Raw genomic sequence first — 23,080 nt, forward strand, 5'->3', positions numbered from 1 at the left:
AATAACGCACAGAGTCGATCTAGTGATAATATTTTAGCGCTAGTTTTTTGCCATGGTGGTTTAACACAGAGTATCCTCTCAGATAAAATGGAGAATTTGCAGTGTAGGTTTATTTCTAATTAGCATATTAATACTATACTTGAGTTTCTGGCTTCCTGGTTTTCTAAAATGAGATCTTAAATTAATACATCTAGAAGTCATGCTTTAGTTCAATTACAATTTGGAGGATTATTCCAACCCAGCTTTCTCAGATATTTTATTCTTATTAATCTTTGACATCTCCAGACAGTTCTGGTATCAGAATGACAACAATAGAAAGTAAAATCGTGTGACGGCAGCATGGGAAAACCATTTATTTATCTACATGATACATCACTACATCTGAAGGTGTACAGATTGTGGCTTTTGTCTCATTAGATCTCAGCTGCATTTGTCTTTGCTGACTCCGTGTCTGTGGAGCCTGAACTCTGCTTTATCTTCAGCCTCTGCTCTGCTTTTTGCTTTTGCACTGCTTTGAAGACCTGAGATGACACACACAGACACACAAACACATATGACCAAGTGTTAGTGGGGGGCATAAAATAACACCTTTAATGTATAGAGAAGAGTTTCCAGAAGGCTTGAGTAATGCCCTAGATGCTCTATATGCTACACTTCCATTACACTTGTGTGTAATGGAAAGTTTTAAGTTTTTCCCAACAGATATGAGTATACATTAATGTGCAGAGATGATGTAGACTTAATAAATAACAGCTTCATTTATTTGCTACCTTAATGCAGAATTCTTTCTTGGCCATCCAGCGACGGGTGGCCCGTCTGTAGTACTCTGGGGGGAAGGTGTATGTGATGCCCAGCTGCTCACACACTTTCTCAAAGGCATCGTAGCGAATCAACCGAAGGTGTTTCAAAATCTTTTTCCTTCGGTCAATGGCCATAAGCATTCGCCTCTTGTTTGCTTTATCCTAGCATCAAACAACACAGAATATCGAAAGTAAATACAAACAGAGCAACATGCGCTAGAAATCAGGACACCTACTGAGGAACAGCTGCTTCGTCATGCCACATAAAAACAGTTGTTAATTTTAATAAAATTGTTTAGGCTATGATGTAACACGGAAACTTCCGACCTTGGCCATGCTACGCATCTTTTTATTTAATGTGGGGGAGTACACAGGATATCCTGTAGCACATGCAGGCCTCACAAAAGCAGAGAGGAAATGTGGAGAGACGTATTCATACATGAAACTTACAGTGGTGAGAGTCAAGTGCTCTACATGTGTTACGTCATTTTAATCTGTCAACCTGCTGATTAATTTAAATGCATTTTATTCTCACCTTATGATGTTTTTGCAAATGTTCCTGGTAGTTTCGGATTCTAGCAGTCAATATAGCCACTGAGGAGAGAAAGAACAGGAGAATTTCAACATCGCATAATAAATAAAAGTTGTATCCCGTGTTTTTTTCAGTGAAGAAACTATGTGCAACATAATGAAAAATATAGCACCTCACCTTGTACTTCCTCTGAGCTTCGGTCACTCTCATCTCTCTGGACCTTTGCAATTAGCTGTTCTTGTTTTAGCTGTAGCTTTTCTTTCTGAAGATGAGATTATTATTAGTTATTAACGCTGAACTACTTGTTTATGCCTCTGCTTTCCCACAAGAGGGCCAAACAATGTACATAAAAAAGACAAACTTACATGACTAGCCAACTCCAGTGAAAGAAGCCTTTTGACAAGATCATCAGTTCTGTTAGCAGAAAATACAATAGTGTTAGAAGAGTAGACCAATCACTATGTGCGTCCACTTTTATAAAATAATTAATAGAAAGTCTGAATTTTAATCATTTTGTATATGTTTACGTTTGAGCAAGGGGAACAGCTGCATAATCCATCTTCAGCATTGTTGGAGGAAGATCGTTGAGTTGGCTCTCAGGTCCTGGAGGAAAAATACTTTTTGGATTTTTCTTTCTTTAACTTATGTACACATTTATAAATGCTCACATGCGCACACTATGGTGATGAGAGTTCCTCTTAAATACCTGTCTTCTTCTTCTTTGCAGCCCGGGCATAGTGTCTCACTGGCTGTGGAACAGCAAAGCTTCCTGCAACTGAGAAATCAGATGCATCACTGCAAACATTCACGTTTAGTAGATTCGAAATGTTACTTTCAGTTGTTATTCACAAGAGATCACCACAGCAGGTAGCTCCACGTGTTTGGTTTGGCCGGATTCTCTCATGATGTAACCCCGAAAGGATTTGTGCCTCCCTCCAGGGATCTAATTCTCCCTCAAGGGATCGAATTGGGGATTGTTCACTTGTCTGGCAAATGTGTAAAACACTACACTACAGAGCCACTGCTTAGGAGATTAAACTCATTTTGAAAGTAGAAGGGAACAAGGGAATCGTTGCTTTGCTAATGATTTATTTTATTAAAAAAGGCCTCACTTTCCTCAGCTGAGGTCAGTATTCATGATTCCAAAATCAGAATCAGAATCAGAATCAGAATACTTTATTGATCCCTGGGGGAAATTATTTTTTGTTACAGTGCTCCATTTTAAACCAACATTAAGACAAGACAGACAATACACTAACTAAGAATAGTACAATATATACATATATATATATATATATACATACATACATACATAAGTCACTCATAAATAAATAGTTGGAAAAGAAACATGTGTAGTTGTAGCAGCAAACAGTGTGTTAAGTGGATGCGTTGTACAGGGAGATGGCCACAGGCAGGAATGATTTCCTGTGTCGTTCAGTGGTGCTTTTCGGTAATCTCAGTCTCTCACTGAACGAGCTCCTGTGACTGACCAGCATGTCATGGAGTGGGTGGGAGGTGTTATCCAACATTGTCTTTATCTTGGACAGCATCCGCCTCTCCGACACCACCTTGAGGGAGTCCAGCTCCATCCCCACAACATTGCTGGCCTTACGGATTAGTTTATTAAGTCTGTTGGCATCTGCGACCCTCAGCCTGCTCCCCCAGCATGCAACAGCATAGAGGATCGCACTGGCCACAACAGACTCATAGAAAATCCTCAGCATTTTCTGGCAGATGTTGAAGGACCTCAGTCGCCTCAAAAAATAGAGACGACTCTGGCCCTTCCTGTAAAGTGCTGTGGTGTTTTTAGCCCAGTCCAGTTTATTGTCAATGTGTACTCCAAGGTATTTATAGTCCTCCACAATGTCAACACTGACCCCCTGAATTGAAACAGGGGTCAAGTGTTTCCTGGTCTTCCTGAAGTCCACGATCAGTTCCTTGGTCTTTGGAAGACACTCAAAACACTCGCATCTATGGGGAAGTTCCGGGGCAGAAACCACTGCTGCTAATCTTGCTGATCGCTCAAAAACCTTTGGGGTCAGCATCATAAGCACATAATAAAAATAGTCAAGTTTGATTCCTGTTGCTCCTTCTCGAGGTGAATGATTTACTGTAATCGACGGAACTATGAATTCTGCGCTCTACCAGAAAATCCCGTAAGAGAATGTCCAGCAATCATTTTGTACCCTGAAGCTCAAGCGCACTTGGCTTATGCAACAGGACAATGATCAAAAACAAGCCAGCAGGTCCTCTGAATGGCTTTAAAACAACAACAGAAAAGACAAAAAACAAAAAACAAAACAAAAAAAAACCCCAAAACAAAGCAAACAACAGAAAATTAAAAATACAATGACAGTTTTGGAGTGGTTTATTCAAAGTCCAGACTTAAATCTGATAGAAATGCTTTGACATGACCTTTCATGTCATTGTGACTAAAAGAATTCCACAAAGAGTGAGCCAAAAATTCCTCCACAATGATGTGAAGGACTCATTGCCACTTATTACAAATGAATGACTGCCAAAGGTAACACAGTGTTCTTAGATTTAGATGAATTAATTTTCCACATAGGTTGAGGTAGGTTTGGGTAACTTTTTTTCTCTTAATAAATGAAATCACTAAAAAAAAAAAAAAAAAAAAAAAGCCTTTTCTATTTACTTGGGTTCTCATCTTCTATTGAAGTTTGTTTGATGATCTGAAATATGAGTGTGACAAATAAGCCCAAAGACACAGCAAGAGCGTAAGAGAGCTGTATGAAAAACAACAAAGCCTGAAAGTTACTTATAATCTCTAACATTTATTTGTGAATAAGCTATTTTAAATTATGAGGAGTATTGTCCCTCTAAATATTATCCCGAAATACTCTAAGATCTTCCTTCCTATAAGCATGAATGGAAATGATTCAAAAACACACCAGGTAATAGGGTAGCATAAGCAGACCCCTAAGTTCTGGGATAACTTGACTATTTGTAGAGAAACACCTCTCTGGGATAATACATAATAAAAACATTTCTGCTGCAAGCTGAGTTGTCAGAAAATCATTGATTTATTGTAACAAAACAAAAAAAATACGTAAATGAAATCTACAGGATGATGAAACGACTCATGAAGCTTAATTTGCGTGACTGATGGAGAAACTTGTAGAGTAAAACTAAGATAATCTTTCTAAAACGGTTGTCAAACACTCACCCTAAAACGCAACTATGTACATATCAGATGGCGATAAGAGCAGTGGTTTTCAATATCAAAACAGCAAATGATGTCACTTCCTCTCTAATGTTATGCGACAGTTCAGCCCTCCTTCAAAAATCCACCAACGTGTGCAACTAATATTGCAATCCACTGAAGGAAACTCATCAGGAAAGAGCTTTTCACCGAGTTTTCACCTGGCAGTAATCTTTGCTGTTGAGAATAGTTTAATAGAAATTCTCTGTACCTTATTTTAAAGTTATCAACAGCAGAAACCAAAGTAAAAAATTTCAAGGTAGCATACATTTTTCTTGAGACACTGCTGGTGATTTCAATTCTGATAGACTGCAGTGTACAGCGTACAAACCTTGGGTTAAAAAGTATTTATTTGCTGTATTAGTCATAGCACTGTAGAGAGAAGCGGCCTGCAAGCCAAACAGCTCTTATTCATGCCTGTCACTGAAGGGCTGGCAAACCTGTGACTGTCAGTGCATAGGCTGCAACAGTGAGAAAAAAAAAGAAAGAAAAAAAAGCTGTCATATTCTAGTAGACTTGAGGGGGAAAATGAAAGAAAAGCTTCTGTAGATGCTCCAGATATTATGATAAGAAAGCAAGATATTGCATCAGATTAAGCAGCAAAGAAGTGCAGAAGGGGAGATAACCACAAAAACATTTAGGGGAGAAAAGTTTCAAGTAGCTAAAGCACTACACTGTTACCTAGTCCTCTTTTAGAGGCTTCGTGTCAAAAATATTTCTGATATTCTTTTTGTTTGTTTCACACCCTGTGTGTGCAACAACCCTCTGATTAGCAGGCATCAGTTTTGCACACGGAGGTGTGTGAAAAGAGCTGTGAGAGGCTCTTCAAAGTCCCTCTATCTGAGAGTTGACAAGCTATCCTGTCTACTTAGAAATTACACACAAATCAACCCCCCCAAAAAGCAAAACTCAGATGTCCCAGTTTTCCACACAGCATGTATTTATTGATCTGTGTGGGAGCTGAGACTGTGTGAAAAGTATGAAAAGAGAATCAAGACTCCACATGAAGATGTAACCCGGTTTGTGCACACCAGGAGATCCTTGCGCACTTTAATATTTTTAGACTGTCGTATGCACAGAAAGTTTTTGGAAGGGAAAATGAGCAAATCTGCAACAAAGGAAGCAGGACTTAAAACAACAGCCAATTCAGACTGTGAAACTGCCCTGCGTTTACACTGCTTGGTTTTGCGTGTGGCATCATCTCCTACCTGAAAAAAAATATATCAGCCACACATAGTTGTACACATTTGAAACTCTACAAATCTGTAAGAATCTATGAGAAATCCCACACTTGGCATTTTTCATAGACTCAACAAAAGAAATATGAACATATGGGTTTTTGTGAAAGACTGTTTTCAATGACAAGTAGCTGAGCAGCTGACGAAACACCTGCCAGTAACTTCACACTGTCTTGGTGGTGTGGAGAGAACTGTGTGATAGAAAAATGAATTGCGTAGGGAGGCTGTGCAAAGCCGATTACTACACTTTGGAGTACGTTATGATGAAAATCGTTTCAGACGTCAAGTATGCGGTCTTTCCGCTTATCAGGGTAACATGTAGCTCCGCCAACAGTGCCGCCTGCCGTTCGTGTTAGTTACTTCCCAAGAAGACCTAGCGAAATTACGAACTGCTCACAGAAACACATGTTTTGACTGATATTTACCCACAAGAAAGTTTTGTCTTCCTCACACTTACCACTTCTCACGTTTGGTCCTGACAGTAAACTCGACCTGTTCGTCCACGGTTTGACTGATGCAGCACAACAGAGAGCTGCCGAGCTTTCCCGCAAAACACTAGCTTGGACCTTGAGAACTGCCCTCAGGCCTATGTTTGTGAACATGGCTCACAGTATAGATAACAAGGACGGAGAATAAACTGTCTAAAACTGCTGAAAAATTCGTCCAATAATCACACTCGACCCCTACATGAGGATCGCCATTTTGGTTAGACTAAACTAGCTGAGTAGCGATTGCGAGATGCTGTACTAGGCTAAAATAACAATCCCAGAGCACGTCGATAAAAACGAGCGTAAAACGACTTTTGGAATCTTTCATCGTTACATTTCATTATTATTATTATTTTCAGTGACAATTGTTTGGTTTAATAATTGAAGCAGTCACAGTTAATGAGAAGTGCCCCCTCCCAAAATTATTACTGTTACTTTTAAATAAAAAGCAGTAAAAAGAGCACTGATGGTAATAAACTGTCAATTTATAACTGCTGACATACAATGCTGTGCAAACCTCCTAAAATACTACCCGTTTCTTTGCTGGGAAAAGGGGAAATTGGTGTATTGAAATGGGGAAATACAATATATAAGACAAAAACAGAGTTTGTACAATGCTAAATTATTTGGTATGACCACATTCTTCAACATAACCAGGACTCTCTTGGGCAAACTTTCTTGTAGTTTGAAGTATTCTTCAGGAATAACTTTCCTGGCTTCCAGAAGGATATTCAAATGTTCTCTGGATGTTGACTGCCTTTTCTTTCATTCTCTGTCAAGATGATCCCACACTGATTCAATAATGTTGAGATGTGGACTCTGGAGAGATCAATCCAGGACGCATGATGATCCATTTTGTGTTTAATTTCTATGCAGGTATGCTTTTTATTGCATTTTCCAGTGTGTTTGGGATCACTGTCATACTGAAAAATGAAGCTTTGCTAATTAGACACTTTCCAGAGTCGTGTGGTGGATCAAAATCTGATGGTACATTTCTGCCACTAATTCGTACAAGAAATGCAGCTCTGAACCTGGACACAGCTTCCATTTTCTCTATTCTGACCTCCTATTAAAGATTCTTTGAACCTGAAATTTTTACATTTGGATTCACCGCTTTACAAGATCAATTTCCACTGATTTTTCAGTCCAGTTCTTGTATAATTCAACTTAACATTACTTTTGTAATATAACTTTTCTCCCCTTTTCTCCCTATATCCCAGAGAGACTCGAGAAATATGTCCAGTCTTTGTGAGTCCCCCCTTCCCCTATTTCTTAAGAACATGACTTTCAGATGCTGGTTGTCTGCTGTAGATAATTTTTAGGCCTGACCCTTCTTCTTTTTGTCCTCCACTAGTCAAGTGTCTTCTGATTTCTTTTAAAGCTGACACTGATATGCCAAGTTTTCATCCAGTAATTCTTTGAGAATCATCATGTTGGTGCAAAAATATTATTTTATGCCTGCCAAACTGTTCTCTTTGACAATTTTCATATATTTAACTAAACAAAACTAAAGTCAAACAAATTATATGTTTTGCAACAAATTACTGCTAGAAAGAACGTACTGGTTTAAAATTGGTTCTCTGTTAAGTTGTCTGTTACAGATGATTACTGTTACTAATTATCCTTTATACAGCTTTTATAAATGGATCTATAAATCAGTTTATGTGACATTTCTGAGTTTTCCAGCAAATTTGTCCTGCTAATCTCAGATTAGTGTGCTATTTTAAATAATATCTATATTTAGCATTAAAATATTAAAAAAGTACTTATAATTTTATTGAAAACACTTTTAAGGTGTAAAACATTCAATCAGAGAATTCACATGTAATCCACAAAAATATAATCTCAACAATATAGTTTAACCTCCTAAGACCCAAACTCTTCCACGGCATGCATTTTTAGTTTGTCTTTGATATTTGGGCATATTGGGGCCCGATGAATGTAAAAACAAAGAATTTTTTCCCCCTTATTTTTGTTTTTAAGAAAAATAAGAGCCACATGAGGATATTCGTTTAAAATTTTGATAGAACAGTAGCAGTATAATGTCATCATAAGTGGATATCAGGTCCTAGGAGGTTAAAGTAAAAAACAAAAAACAAGAAGAAACTTCATTTGCTGCAGAAGTTTTACAAAGTATACAAAAACTTTGCAATGATAATCAGTAAATATCAACATGATTTCTATCAGCTTAAAAAAATTCTAGCTAGTAGCCATGTTATTTACAGCTGTGTACGTTATCACATTAAATTCATTGCACATACTTAGATCTATGTAAGCCTCCAACAAAGCAGTTCTACTTGTAATTGCCAATGGTGCTTTAGTCATTTTCAGTATCATTCATGGCTAATGCTCGTAGAAAAGGAAAGTCATCCCAAAGACTCTCTGGGTCTGCCACTTCTTCAGGTACACAATCATGGCTTGGCCCAAAAAAATGCTGTTCCTCTGTCATTCCACCTAGTGCTAGATTCTGGTAACACTTCGGCGTGAAAGGTTCCTCTGCCTCTAAGAGGGGCTGTGTAGATTCAGAACGCAGGTAGACATGAGGCTCTTTGGGTGGTGGGCTGTTACAAAAACCAGAGAACACCACAGTAGCATAAGGAACAGAGTCACTGTTTGAGCCAGAGTATTCGGTGATGAAGGGCGAACCACAAATAGACTCTCCAAGGTCACTGGTCTCTTCTGAACTGTTTATCCAAAGATCATCCTCCTCTTTGCTTAGTTTCATGGGGATGTCCGGAAAGCTGAGGTGGGACAAATATATCGGATCCTCGCTGTCACATGAAGGATGGGTATACTGCAAGTGAAAAATAAGTGAGACAACAATAGTATCAATTTCTTGGCTTTACATCATGTCATGTCTTTTTTTCACTCATGCAGCAAAACAAGCTTTAAATATCTAACATTAGAAATTAATATCAGTTGGAATGCTTTAAATTAAGTCTCCTGTTAGTTTTCACCAGATCCTGATGGAGACCTTAAACAGCCTCTTTCTCTGTTAAATGAACCTCTGTGTTTAGCGGGTATTTGTTAAATTTGTCTTAATTCCATTGAAAAGCATTGTAAGCTAAAACAACAAATTAACAGGGCATTAAACCAAATAATGAGAAGGAAGAAGCTAAACTGTTCCTGCAGAATTTCACAGTCATTCCCTGTAGGGTTCAATCTCTTCATTCTACATATTGCAGATTTTTGCAGCTTTAGTCAAAAACATTAGTAATAAGGAACGTATAAATGTATAAAAACATTTCTGTTGTCCTCTAACGGATGTCCGCTTTCACACCTGTGTTGATTCTGATGTCAGTCTTAGGACAAAGCTGTTAGCTGGGTCTGGAACAACTGGCCAAAAAATCCCCTTAAACCTTGAAGTTAAAGAAAAAAAGAATTAGGGTAGTGTGTTAAGAATAAACAGCATTACAGCTTCCCAGCTTAAACAGTATGAGCATGAGCTTACCTTTCATGTTTGGAGAAACAAGTCAGGACTATGAAAATAATCAGCAATGAAAGTCCAAAAACTGATCCGATTACAATCATCGCACTAGCGACCTCATCTGAGAAAAGAAAAGACACGTAATGTCACGTCTGATCATATTCTGTTTGTGTTGACTTTCTCCAAAGAAAAAATGATCGTACTAACCAAAGGGCTGAAATTCAAAATGAACTGCTGACCCATTCAAGCTCCCACCAAATGTGCTAACCATCAAGACAGCTCCATGCACACTGGGGTCTTTAAGGATCACACTTCTTTTTTCTGTATCTACGTTCACAACTGAAGAACAGTTAAACATTAGAGGGGATCAAGTACTTAAAATACCCTATACAACATAGCAGAGATAAGGTATTTAACCTACCGTTAACGGGTCCCTTCTGATTCCAGTAGAAGACTGTGTAGTCTTGGATCTTTCCATTTCGTTGGTCTAATGGTATTTCATCCCAGGTAATCTTAATATCTGAATTCCAGGTCTTTTGAATATGTAATTTTGGAACCATGGATGGGGCTTTAAAAAGAACAACATCACAAGTGATTAGTAGAACTAGAAAGAGTTTTTAACCATTAGACATTATATTAGACAGCCCAGGTCTTTACTCCAATAGGTTATTCATTTCTTTCCACAAGAGGGCATTATTTCATCATGTATCAGCTGTTCTGTGAAAGATTACAAAATATATATTCTGTAAGTCAACGCTCTTCTGACTACTTCAAAGTTGAGGGAGTCTGGCTCACACCTCTGCTGGCTTGTGTGAGACTCTTTGTGTCTTGGGTGACTTACCCTTCTCTCTCAAGTAGGCATTAAATGTCTTAGGAGGGCCTATCCCATCCGTAAACCTTGGATATACAGAGATCCCATAAGGCTTGTAGGGCTCAAAGCTGCCTGTTGATGAGTGAGAAGAGGTTAGGGTGGATCATTGCCCACAGGAGTCTAACAGTGTGTAGAGGCAGGTTAAGCACAGGAAAAGGAAGATCTTACACAAGAGTGATTGTTCGAATTCTTGTTGTAGAGGATAATCATCCGATTAGGAAAGCGGAAGACAAATATTATAAAACATACCTGTTATAACAATGCTGGACTGGTTTTGGCCAGCAATGTCAAACTGGATGTGGGAGAGGCCTGATTTTAACAAAGGTCTCCATTTCACCACATAATCGCTGAGTCCTGAGGAATCCATGCTTCTCCACTGAACAAGAAATGAATTGTTTCCATATGGGACTGCTGTGGCATCTAATACTACAGGATGAGCTACAGACAGAAAAAGATGCATATCATATTCTACATGTCACATGATATGATGCATTCATTTGTTTTGTGAGTGAGTTACCTTTATGTTTGTAAATCTGTACTACAGTGGGAGAAGATTTCCCTGCTGCATTTACAGCCTTTACATACACTTTCTTAACGCTCCTAGAAAGACTGAAAGTACAGTAGTTCTCCCTTGTAGAGCACACCACTCTCTTTTGCACCAAGACGATATATGACACATTTTGGCCATTGGCACGAAATCTTTTTGATGGCTGAAGCAGAAGGAAAAAATGTGAGGAGATATTTTAAAAGACGACCTCTCATGCTCCACCAGAGCTAGAAGACAAAATGCATCAATTTGTGACAGGTGTCAAGCAACGTGTGTGATGTGTGTACCTTCCAAAACAAGCTTATGTTGAGTTGTTTTAGCAGGGGATCCTCAGATATCTCCATCCACGAATCTAGGCGTCCAGTGGGAGCTAAAAAGAAAGAGTCACCTGTCAGCATGTTGCATGTCAAAAGCCTGCACATCTCCTTTTACTCTTTGAAAATAAAAACTTTTTCATCCAAGACAGGTTTATGGATTCAATGCAACAAAGCTCAATACAACCTGCGCTATAGAAAAAAGTAATGGCAGATGCAGAAGATGACATTAGCATATATTGAAAAGACCAGGAAATGGAAGAAAAGGCAATAGATTGGGAAATGGTTGACTGACTGATGGTGTCAGTCTGAATTGATCTTACCACTCTCCAAGGTGACACCAGACTGGCTGCTGCTCCATTCACTCCAGGGGCTCTGCTGGTATCTGACTCTGATCTGTGCAAAATACCGAGTCCAATGCAACAGGTGACACATGTCCACAGGAGTTTTAGCATTTTGAACCAAGACCTGGCATATTTTTCAGGGACACAGAATGTACAAACATAAGTTCTTGCATATCCAATGTGAACTTCAGGGAAGGAATATCAGCATTTGGATGTCTATAGCCACTGGATCAAATGTTTGGGAAGATACATTTTCAGTTGATATCAACAAAGGGTTGATTTGCACTCACTGGGTCATTCCACTGTGTGCTGTCAACAGACTTAAATCGGTATTCCAGGTTTAATAACCCGCAAGACTGGAGCCAGGCCTGGTCTGGGGACAAATTCCAGTTCAGCCTCAGGCAGCCATACCTTTTAGAAATCACTTGAATACTGGGTGGGTCAAACTTAGCTGAAATAGTGACAAAAACAAAAGCATGCATAATTTTTTTCCCCACCGATTTTAAGTACAATTTAGTATTGTCTATGAAATATAGTACTTATAATACAAACAGAGCTTGAAGAATGCTAAAAAAAAAGAAAACCCCAAAATATTTTCCTTACCCGAACTAACAGGTTCTAAAACAAGTGGTGCTGAGGTTGTCTCTCCAAGTTCATTCACAGCTTTCACATATATCTTCATGTCATAAAACAGCACAAATTCAAAACGAGGGATGGTATAGTGATGGACTCCTTGTGGCAGTTTATAAGAATAGTTTTCATTTTCAGCCCTGAAATGATGAAATTACATTTTAAGAAATATAGTCGTTCAGCCTTGAAGACAAAGCCTAGATAACACGTCTGATACCAGTATGATATTTACTGCTTGACCAGTCTTTCACTGTAATCTATATTTTGTATATTTGCATTTGTATTCCATTTGTTACATATTTTTACCACATTTCAGTATGGAGGGAATACTGTGTGGGCAGGTGGGTTTCCCTCTGCCCAGGGTCCCAGCTACAGGTGATTGTGATGGGGTTGGTGAGGTTTGTCTGACAGGTGAGGTTTTGCGGTGCTTCTGGTGGATCTAAAGGTAAAAAGAAAAACAAAGTCATTTTTAAATGGAATTTAATTTGATCCATGTACAAAAGAATCGCAAATGCTTCTCACATCCAGCTCGGATCTCCACGCCTGCGACTACTTGAGGAGGAGAGGCTTGGATACAGCAGGTGAGGATTGCTCGGGTGTGATTGAAGCTTAATATAACAGCTCTGGAAACCCTGCTGCTCTCACTGGCTTCTGGACTGCTGGGAATAAGCCTATCATCAAGGCGCCACTCTATATGAACAGCTTGTCCAGTGACCAAAGGGCAGTCCTCTCTGATGACACATGTGGCTGTCACAGGGGATCCCAAAGGTACCACTGAGCTGGATGTGTGGACCTTTGCACAGGGCTGTATGCCATCCTCTAAAAATTACAAAAAAACAAAAACAAAGATGTAATGTGAAGATTGTTCAGATGTTTTTTCTAAATGTTTAGTCTTTTACTTGGTAAAATCTCCAAGGCAAAGGACACAAAATGATAGTAAGAATTGTCATTGTAATTGGTATTTCCATCTTCCTCCGACACCTACACTCACCATTTCTTGCTCCGTTCACAAATGTCACCAGCATGACAATCACTGACATCCATTTGGATATCATGATGATAAAACCTGTTAGGCAGCCAAAATGAAATGCATTATTGGTAAATTACCAACTTTCATGCTCTGTCAAAACAATATTTGAGTGACAAGGTGCATTGTGGGAGGGAGGAATTGACAGTGGTGGTGGTGACAATGGTGTTTCAAGGGTCTGGAAGTGATCTCCATAACGCATAATATTTCAGTATACACACTGTGCATCTCCTGCCTCCCTGATCTCTAGCAAAAAAAAAAAAAAAAAAAGATTTGCTGTGCTGTCTGCGTTTGTGGAGCACAGAAAAAAACTGAGCACTGACACTTGACAAACTCAAATAAATAAATAAAAATTAAATAAAAATCTAAGCACATAAATAAAAGCCAACACTCGTGGCATCTTGGGTTCACCGGGGAAGTGACATTTAAAGCTCTGCTGGCTGAAAAACAAAACAGATAGAGACATCCACAGGTGCTATCAAGTTTCCATTGTTACACTGTTAAATAAAACGGATGAAACTCTTTCTAAATTTTGAGAGAAATATTTAATAAAAAATAAAAAATATATTAAAATGTATCACCTGTTACAGTGTAACTGGACTTTTTTCACATAGGCCTAGAGACTGTTGATAACCTGCTGGCAACCTCTGGTCACCAGGGAAAAATACGCATTCCCCAGCAAGTTGGTGAATAGTTGCTGGCTGTCACCAGGTGCAACCCCCAACAAACTCCAGCAGCTCAAAGACACTTTGTTTTTTAGTGGCCAGTGGTTACCGAGGAGTCATTGACCAATCGCTAGACCTGCGTTCGTAAGGTTTTAGCAATCAGTTTCACAAGAACTGGCAGCATCTTCCAACCACCAGTCAAAACCAGTCATATTTTTCTCACACGACTTGTGTTTGCTAGGTGGTTGCTGACTGGTCTGACGTAAACAAAATGGCTAGAGTCAAAGTATGACAGCAACACTCCTATGACCAAGAAAACAAAAAAATCAGTTGTTATCCAGCCATTACAATGATTCTTTTTTTTCTGTCTGAGATTGATGGCAAGCAGTTGTGGAGACAAATAATTTTCCTATGTCACGGTCCGTAGTGTGACTATAGCAAAATGAGAACTAGTTGGTAAAGTTCTGGCAGCATTTCTCAAACATACTGCACTTTTTATATAAAGTCAACCTTGCTCTTTAGTTCGAGAATCAGTTAGGGAACTCACCATTACACAGAAGTTTAAAATTCACAGAAATCTTTGTTCTGGTTTACAAAGCACCACCCAGACATGCCATCACAGCCTATATCAGTATCTCTGCAACTGTAAGGTACTGTGTGGAAGAAAAGACAAATAGTTTAGAGTACTAAAGCAAATACTAACTGATTACTAAAGTAACAGAAAACAATGGAATCGAGTTTTTTAGTGGTATTAAAAGAACATTTAATTGTATAATGAACACCAACATATAGACATGTAGTTTTAAACTTTGTGCAAATTATTCACACAATCATGTGTTTTGCATATTTTAATGCATTAAAACCAGTGTATGTACAATAAAAACATTCAAAATAATATTTCACGTGAGAATAGGGATTTTGTTACTAGAATTGTGTTCAGTGCATTGTTAAAAATGTTTGCTAAAATTTAAACATATATTTCTGGACATTTCAATTTTGGACAGGTGTCACTTTATATTATATAATAAAATACCAGGTGGCAATGAAAGTTTGCAACTGATAAACAGCATTACGAGGGAGCAGAATCATAAAAATGTGAGAGTAGAGTTTTAAATTCATTAAACACTGCAAGCAACTCAATAGTAAGGAAACCTCTTGGGAATTATCTAAAATTATGCCAGATTATTTATTGTTGATTCCCTTATTAATGTCTTCATCAGAACTACATTTCACACTGATGTGAAGTACTGTGCAAAAACCTTGAATCACCTCTCATTTCTTTTGGTTTTGCTTCACTGAAGCCATACTTTCTTATAATTTTTTAAAGTGGTCTAGAACAGCAGTTTTCCGGTTTATTCTCTGGACATTGGCTGCTTTTTAATCAATTTTTAGTTCTGTGGATTCATCTCTTGTTGTTTAAGCCACATCAGAATTGATCTCAAAGCAAAGAATGGCTTCTTGACAGCCACTCTTAAGAAAGGGATGGGTAGAAAAAGCTGACACAAACTGAAAATGACTGAAAATAGTGTGGCATTCAAACGTGAAATTTTTGGTTCAAATTGTTGTCAGTATGTACAGAGGTGTTCAGGAGAGAGGTACATCAGTCATCTACAGTCATCTGTAAAACACACTGGAGGTTCTGTCACAGTTTGGGGCTGTTTTCCACCAGAGAGGTTGTGAATCTTGTCAAAACGGATGGAACTATGAACACAGAATAGTACTGTCAAAGTTTGTTCCACCATGTAATACCATCTGGAAAACATCTGAGTGGCAGTGTTTTCATTTTTTAGCTTGACAGTGATGACAGACACACTGCCAATGCAGTAAAAGCACGCCTGTATAGAAAAAAGACACAGTGGAATACTATCAGTCATGGACTGACCTCCCCAGAACCAGAACCTCAATATTCCTGAAGCAGTGTTGGATCATCCTTGCAGAGGATGAAACAACAGGCAGACAAGGTTTGAAGAAGAGTTTTGAATTTCCCTCAAAATGCCTGGAGACCCATTCCTGAAGACTACTTAAATTACAAGAAAGCATGCCTACATGAGTTCAGGCTGTTTTAAAAAGAAAAATGGTCATCAAGCCTATTTTTGTTAACTGAAATAAAAATGAAAAGTAGACTTTAAAAAAAGGAAAATAACTCAAATGACTAAAGACTAAAAAACAAAAAATACAGAGGAAATAATTCATGCAATATTCATTATTTTGGTAAAAAATTTATTACAACTTGCCTGTTGAGGCTTTCATTGGTGTGTTTACTGAAACTGTGTACACAGCTTTTATTGTAACACCCCTCCATACAATAACAACTAAAAAGAAACTAACAATGAAACTAATAAATAACTAAGTCAAACTAAACTGAATTAACAACAGAAAGCTCTCATATTCCATTTTTTGTGTGATGGTAGAGATCAATAACACCACGAGCTGTTCCAGCTTTAATTTGGGTGAAAATTGGGTTAAGGTTAGGTTAAGGTCAAGGTCACAACAAATATGAAAATCAGAAAAAAACTTTAAATTACCCACAATATTTTACAGGTTGTCTTTAAACTTCAACAATAAACTAGGCCTTGGGGGACATGAGTAACTAGATTGGCTAAGCATTTGACCTTGACCTCTACTGTTAGCCCCTGAGGTCAAAGCTGACCTTGAAAACAAATGTCAAGACACCGTATTGAGTATAACACATCATAGCACGGAGAGAGCTGCACAATAGTCTTTTTACTTATTTATTTTTTTAATCCAACACCCTACGGCATCACGATGATGCCATGTAGTTTCGCAAAAATCACACATGGATGAATATCTCTTAAAATCTAAAGTTTTTACAGTTTATAGTAGTAAAAGATTTCAGCCAGATCTACTCCGAGCATACAGATAAAGATAATAAAATACACCATTTTAGTATGTAATGCTAAAAGGTCAAAGGTCAAAAGTCAAACATCAGTGTTGATATGAAAACAGGGTGCCGTTAGCATCTAATAAAAAGTTTTCATATAGCCTTTGACCTTCATGGGAGTTGCACTCTTTGACTGCACTTGTCAGATCTGGTTTTGCCCCGTATACTGTTTTTCAATTTATACATGCATGTTTCGATAAATCACTGCAGCCATTTTCCTAGAAAAATATAAAAGAAATATGCGATGGGGAAAGAAATAAGACATTTGCACAGTACTGAATGTGTGTGCGTGCATGACTCACCAACATACAGACATCTACCCAGAACCAGTAAGTGGTACAGCATTGAGAAACTTCCTGTGGTCTTGTAACACTCAACCTGCCTGTTTCTGAGAATAAGCTGAGAAACTCACTGTTCCTCAGCTTAACATGTAGCATGCGCACAACACCAGGCGACTGCTCAGAGTCCAGTTCAATTTGTTCTGTAGGCTAAAGACACAAATGACATATTAGATTTTGACTATCCAAAGCATTTCTGGTGTAGAATAACATTCAACCGTTGAGCAGAAATGTTATGTTCATAGTGTCATTGTAACACCTCCATAAGATGAGGAAATATAACCTAAAATTTGTATAATTTGTAACTATCACTCAAACTGTTAGATCGCTGCCCTCAGTCCAAAATAACTATTTGGTGAAGACTGCGTTTTGCAATGAGAGAGAAATGGAATTTTCTCTCCGTTTCTTATCAGCACTGTGCAAAAAGGCCCCCATTTCGCTCCGCTTTCCTTTTTAGAATTTCTGCTTACTACTAATAGGTAATTGCCTGTGGCTCTGACAAAAGGCAATTGAAGGAAAGACAGAGAGAGTGAGCGAGAGAGACGAGGTGGAGAGCAGAAAAGGGTATTAGACTCGGAGTGTATTTTGTCAACAACACAATATGACATACTTAAAATAAAGGCAGAATAAATGAAGTCTGGCTATTCTTTGCGTTTCAGCCAATTATGTTCAGAACATATAGATGAGAATACATTATGTAGAATTTATTTTTGTGTCTCGGTGAGTCATGTCTCCATGTTAAAAGAAATATTTTTCTACAACTTCAGTAGATTTCCTTTCCTGTTGCTGTTGAGGGTTACAGAACGCCCACTTAAAGGATTTGGCAATATCCCTCACACATTGCAAAGTGTAATGACAGACTCACCGCTATTTCCCCTTTTTGGTTTTATTTCTCACACTATACAGTGTGTTTTGAAAAGAGATTTAAAAGGAGTTAAAGAATGATTTGTTTTTTCTTATCATGGCTGTTAAGACATTCTGACCTTTTATATGGGCAGTATCTAAAATCCCAGACCGATTGAATCAATCTTTTTAACTTCCGATTTTTAAACTGTCAGAAGATGTTTTCCATACACTAAAATACTGTTGCCCCCGTGATTAGAAGAAAACTGCAGTCATAAAACATGTTAAAAACATTGCCATACTGTAGTCTTTAGAGCTTGAAAAAGAAGGCGGCTGGATTTCTTTAAGGTTTTTAAAGACATTTCACCTTTAATCAAAGACATTTCTTCAGTTGTGAGAGGTGAAACAACTTCAAAAAAACATAAAGAAGTCCAGTCGCCTTTTTCAAGCTCTTAAGACAATGATGACTTGGGCGACATTGCGGTATTGTACTAAATTTAACAAAGGTTTAGGTAAAAACACCTTTGTGCGACGATCTAACAACTTATTTTAAATGTTTCAAACGATACGCTTCAAGTACTATAAAGCACCATCTTATCTTAGTATTGCTTATTTAATCCTAAATGTATTAAGAGTGTGTAGTGTGTGTGTATTAGGTATTAAACTACAAAGGATGATAAATGTCACATCTACAATACAGAGGGACCAGAAAATCAGATTAAACATGGATTAAAGATGATTTTTTTAAATAAGTTGAGTGGTCCATAACTTACATGTAGATGAGGATGCAACTACCTAGCTTTAACCTCATTCAGAAACAAGTTTAGCAAAGTTTTCCTTTTCAATCTGGCACAAGTATCAAAATGAAAGAAGCAGCAAATTGCTTGATGTGAAGATAAAGGAGAGCCATCAGAGAGGCTTGCCACTCACCACACAGCAGCTGCAGCAGACCCAGAAAGACAAGAGGCTCTTATCAGCCCTGATAGCACCAGATGAAACAGCGTGGCTCAAAAGTAGCTCGGATTTGAGGACGTGTGTGTGTGTGTGTGTGTGCCAAGAAGCAGCACAGGCAGCAACATCCTTGTTTTGCATTTGTGAAACTGCTATTTTCCAAGAAGAAACATGTGACTGATGGGGCCCAGTTATGGGAAGGAAGAATGGGGAGTTCACATTGCTCAAATTCACATTTTTAAAAGCTCAGCAAAAAGTTTTTACAGGTGGCTTTGGCTGTTTAATTTGTCACAATAATATGCAGTTTTTCTTAATGGAGTAATTAGAAAAATCATTATAGCTCAACTTATAGCTGTTAAATGTCAGCTGAATTGAATTTTCAGTACTTTCCCAGAAGATGCTAATACAGCAGCTGTCAACTGTCCTTCAGTCGGACTCCAGGGAGTCTTCTCGCAAGAAGAATGTGATCATTCTGGCTCAGGCTGACCCCTCTGTGTTTTGTGTGACCTTTGAAGTAGCTTCAAAATGCACTCATCTCCCTCTCTGAGCCTGTCTAAGACTTTGTCAGCATGGTAATAGAACAAGCTCTTAAATGGGATTGTAAACTGTGCCTTGAACCCCCCCTCAAGGACACTTGAAACTAGTTGCCATATCACGATTATTAGCTTATTAAATTCTAAAATGAATCTGTGGCTTAGGTCTCATTTCACTGCATGCAAGGAGACCCAGCAAGCTCACCCACTCCACTTTTAATCTAACAGCCGCATCCCTGCACGGTCACTCTCGTGCCCTCAAAAGCATAATGGAAGCTAACTGTTAATCAAGAAGCTGCTGGAGGAGGAATTAAATACACGCACTGGTAGGTTTTAGGGTAGGAATCAACCTGGAGAAAAGAAAAGCAAGCATTAATTAAAAACACATTAACTGGTTATCATGAGTTGACATATTTTGCTTGATCTTTTTTTCCCCTAATCAGCAATAATGAACGAAGCGTTTGCCATCCACTGGGTATTACACGCTATGTTTCAGTGAGCGGTAAAATTAGCCGAGGGCCCCGAAGCCAAGTTGAACTGATGAAGCTTTGCTAGGTTTGATTATGGTTTTTGTCCTATGCTTAACAGAATGCCGTCTCCTCCTTAGATTCTCATTCGCATTAAAAATTCGACTAACCCAAATTAGACACTGCTGTAAACGTCATCTCATATCTGTCTGCTTCTATACAGTGAAATACTATAGTGAACTGCAGTCACAACTGCTGTAATTGTGCTAAGCGTGTATACTGAAATGCTGAATATTGCCCTCTGTTACAAGAGTGATATTCCACTGCTGCACTCAGCCTGATAAGTCGAATTCAGCATTCTTTACTACCAGTTATGTAAAATACTGATTGCACTGATTTGATTTTCGTTGGCAAAATTATTAGTTTTGTTTCATTAAACTTAACCTATTTACTGATGGCAAACCAAAACTACCATTTGCCAGTGGACATACAACATCATGATGGACTGCTTTGCCGACTTGGAAGCTCACGCACTCAATAATGAATTCTGCATTTGATCAATAACGGACTTACAATAAAGTGAGGCAATATGGCCAACATTAAAGTTGAATGGGAAGTGAACCTCTGAAAGAAGAAACTGAGGGTTTTGAAAAGGCTTGGTCTAAGCACAGGTCTGGAACCCCAGAAAGTGTTGCAAGGGGATTTCAAATGAGAAGTACATGCAAGAAAACAAAAATAAAAGTAAAATCAAATATTGAATTTTTTTTACTGTACATTGAAACAACAAACTTAAAAAAAACCAGTCATTCTTGGAGTTGGAATTCTAGAATAATTAGATGATTAGATTAAATAATAATTAGATTTTTTTTTCATCTTCTGTAGCTTCAACATACAAGTGTGCTTGTGTAGTTTTGCAGATGTTCTATGTAAATAAGTTCATTGTCCAGGTGAGGTGGTGTTTCCTGCTTCGGCTTTTTAGCCTGTTGCATCTCCACCGGCGATCAGGTCAACTGCAGGGTTGTCAGCTGGCATCACTGCTCATAATTGCCCACTAAACCAGTTCATCTTCCAGTGGGGGTCTGGTAGCAGACTGGGGACATCTTGCAGCCACCCCCCTGCAGCTGCCTTCGCTGGTGTGCTGTCAGTCGATGTCATTTTTCTGCATCCAGTAGCTTCCTTTCACAGCTTTGCCTATGCCTGTACCTTGCAGCGGCTGGACTGTTGTCTTGCGCAAAAAAGCCCTCTCACCCCATTACCAGTTGTGTCTTGTCACTACTGGTAGCATGATCTGGTACCTGCAGCCCATTTAGGTTTCACAGGTAGTTCCTCTAGGATGCCACATCAATACAAGCCATTAGAATAACGTTTGCTGTGTCTCTGAGCAGACACAGCTCAGAGCAGTCTTAAGTGTGTATTTGAGGTACTAGGACACATGGAGTTACAAAAGGAAAGTGGAAAGGAGCTTTAAAAGGCCATCAATCCAGCTCCAGGAACAACATCTGCTCCTTTGTGCGACACAGGACATACAGTGGCAAAATTATCTCCACTGGATCACCTATGTTTACATGTCTGACCAACAGGGTCCAACATCCTTTAGTTAAGAAACTGGCAGGTCACTACTGGCACCTGATTCTCTTCACCGATGAGAATCGGGTGCAAGTTTTTGTTGTTAGGAATGTATGGCCATCATCCACTCACTGGATTTGTTCCTCTTCATTTTTTATCATTTGCTGCTCCACTATGACACATCTCCTCATGTGTTAAAAGTAAAAATAGGAAATATTTGGGTAACAGTCTTTACATTTACTTTTGCATTTGTCAATATACTGATTTATTTATTTATTTTATAGACTGCATAGGACATGGTCAAAAATGTTTAAGAGACTAGCAAAAGATATCTCTATCTATCTGTCTATAATAGGAAAAAAATCTATTTATATTTTTTGTTGACTGTAATTTTTTCAATTTCAATGATACCACTAGTATTTGTAGGTTTTAAAGCAAAAGTCTGCATGATGGTTTGAAGTCTGTGGGGGGCTGTTTATTGTTTCATTATGTTATTTATTTGTCTGGTAGCTTTTGGTTTTACTTCCTACTTTTAATTTTTCTTTCTTTTTGATTTTCAGCCTACCCTTTTTGTTTCACATGTGTTTAATTAGTCAACCTTAACTTCTACTTTCCACTTCTTTTAAGTCCGTGTCTTGTCCTGCTGTTGTTTCTTTCCCCGTAGCTTTTTATTTCCCAGCTTATTGGTTTGTGTTGTGATTTCCATCTCTTCCTCTCAATATATAGAGATATAGCTAGAAAGAGACAGATGCGTGTTTGTGTTCTTTGTACCTGATTCTGTTATTAAAGCTCATTTTGGTTGCTCTTGCACCTGCCTGTTTTGTGTCCCACATTTTTGTATGCTTTTGAACTGAATCACAACACTGGGAATAAAAAGTCCATAATATGTGTTCTTTTTAATTATTTATTTAAAGAGCCTATTATAAATTATATTTCAAAGTGATCTACCTCCAGTCCATTTGTATAATTGTACCAGAGCTTCAAATTATTAAAATATAAACCTCCAGAAAAGCAGAACACACATCATTCTTTGAAGAAGAGGCTGAAAGAACTAATGGAACTGGAAAAAACTAATGCAAATAATAAAAGGATGGGCATTCAAAAAAATATATCTTTGTGTTAAAAAAAAAAAAAATATGACAGCCATGTTGTTGCTCTGAGACTCAACTTAAGTGAAATGCTAATGCCAGTGTACTTGCATGTTCACAGTGATAATGCTTCCTGATATTTCAGTGCTATTCAATGCTATCCTAATATTACGCAGGCATGTTTACCATATTTGCAATATTTTAATAAATAATTACATTTCAAATGAGTAGAAGAAAATAGATGTATTAAGTTGAACTAAATAAACCAAAGAGAGACCTGACAAGA

General features: G+C 38.1%; 2 protein-coding genes across 4 annotated transcripts; both read right to left on the reverse strand.

Moving 5' to 3' along the window:
* Positions 1 to 234: 234 nt before the first annotated feature.
* On the reverse strand, positions 235 to 6,517 carry mrps15 (mitochondrial ribosomal protein S15). The gene is made up of 8 exons (XM_086311165.1): positions 6,251 to 6,517; positions 2,039 to 2,107; positions 1,860 to 1,935; positions 1,698 to 1,746; positions 1,510 to 1,594; positions 1,336 to 1,394; positions 771 to 962; positions 235 to 521 (listed from the first exon to the last, which is right to left on the reverse strand). Exons 1-8 carry the CDS (start codon positions 6,393 to 6,395, stop codon positions 414 to 416), a joined length of 783 nt encoding a protein of 260 aa, XP_086167291.1. The 5' UTR covers positions 6,396 to 6,517; the 3' UTR covers positions 235 to 413.
* Positions 6,518 to 8,035: 1,518 nt separating this feature from the next.
* csf3r (colony stimulating factor 3 receptor) lies at positions 8,036 to 19,242 on the reverse strand. 3 transcript variants are annotated; one of them, XM_086311148.1, is made up of 18 exons: positions 19,120 to 19,242; positions 17,311 to 17,496; positions 14,654 to 14,759; positions 13,406 to 13,480; positions 12,937 to 13,233; positions 12,721 to 12,853; positions 12,388 to 12,554; positions 12,075 to 12,235; positions 11,764 to 11,908; positions 11,414 to 11,496; positions 11,097 to 11,289; positions 10,829 to 11,017; positions 10,550 to 10,651; positions 10,130 to 10,276; positions 9,916 to 10,047; positions 9,733 to 9,829; positions 9,562 to 9,640; positions 8,036 to 9,075 (listed from the first exon to the last, which is right to left on the reverse strand). In XM_086311148.1, exons 4-18 carry the CDS (start codon positions 13,467 to 13,469, stop codon positions 8,599 to 8,601), a joined length of 2,466 nt encoding a protein of 821 aa, XP_086167274.1. In that variant the 5' UTR covers positions 13,470 to 13,480; positions 14,654 to 14,759; positions 17,311 to 17,496; positions 19,120 to 19,242; the 3' UTR covers positions 8,036 to 8,598. The 3 variants fall into 3 exon arrangements, with proteins under 3 accessions (XP_086167274.1, XP_086167273.1, XP_086167275.1); XM_086311147.1 differs by lacking the exon at positions 14,654 to 14,759; XM_086311149.1 differs by lacking the exons at positions 14,654 to 14,759; positions 17,311 to 17,496; positions 19,120 to 19,242 and adding an exon at positions 14,023 to 14,621.
* Between the last annotated feature and the right edge of the window lie 3,838 nt (positions 19,243 to 23,080).

The sequence above is a fragment of the Aulonocara sp. 'chitande type north' Nkhata Bay genome, linkage group LG11, assembly GCF_057382095.1.
Source record: "Aulonocara sp. 'chitande type north' Nkhata Bay isolate Kocher_YH1m ecotype deep benthic linkage group LG11, A_spYH_male_GT1.1, whole genome shotgun sequence".
Taxonomy (NCBI): Eukaryota; Metazoa; Chordata; class Actinopteri; order Cichliformes; family Cichlidae; genus Aulonocara; species Aulonocara sp. 'chitande type north' Nkhata Bay.

Coding starts and splice junctions, on each gene's coding strand:
- mrps15 (XM_086311165.1), bottom strand. CDS start 6,395: ATGTTCACAAACATAGGCCTGAGGGCAGTTCTCAAGGTCCAAGCTAGT. Junction 2,108..6,250: donor AGGACCAAACGTGAGAAGTG/GTAAGTGTGAGG, acceptor CTGATTTCTCAG/TTGCAGGAAGCTTTGCTGTT. Junction 1,936..2,038: donor TGCAAAGAAGAAGAAGACAG/GTATTTAAGAGG, acceptor TTTTTCCTCCAG/GACCTGAGAGCCAACTCAAC.
- csf3r (XM_086311147.1), bottom strand. CDS start 17,353: ATGCTGTACCACTTACTGGTTCTGGGTAGATGTCTGTATGTTG. Junction 11,909..12,074: donor GCACACAGTGGAATGACCCA/GTGAGTGCAAAT, acceptor AAAATATGCCAG/GTCTTGGTTCAAAATGCTAA. Junction 11,497..11,763: donor TGGTGTCACCTTGGAGAGTG/GTAAGATCAATT, acceptor CTTTCTTTTTAG/CTCCCACTGGACGCCTAGAT.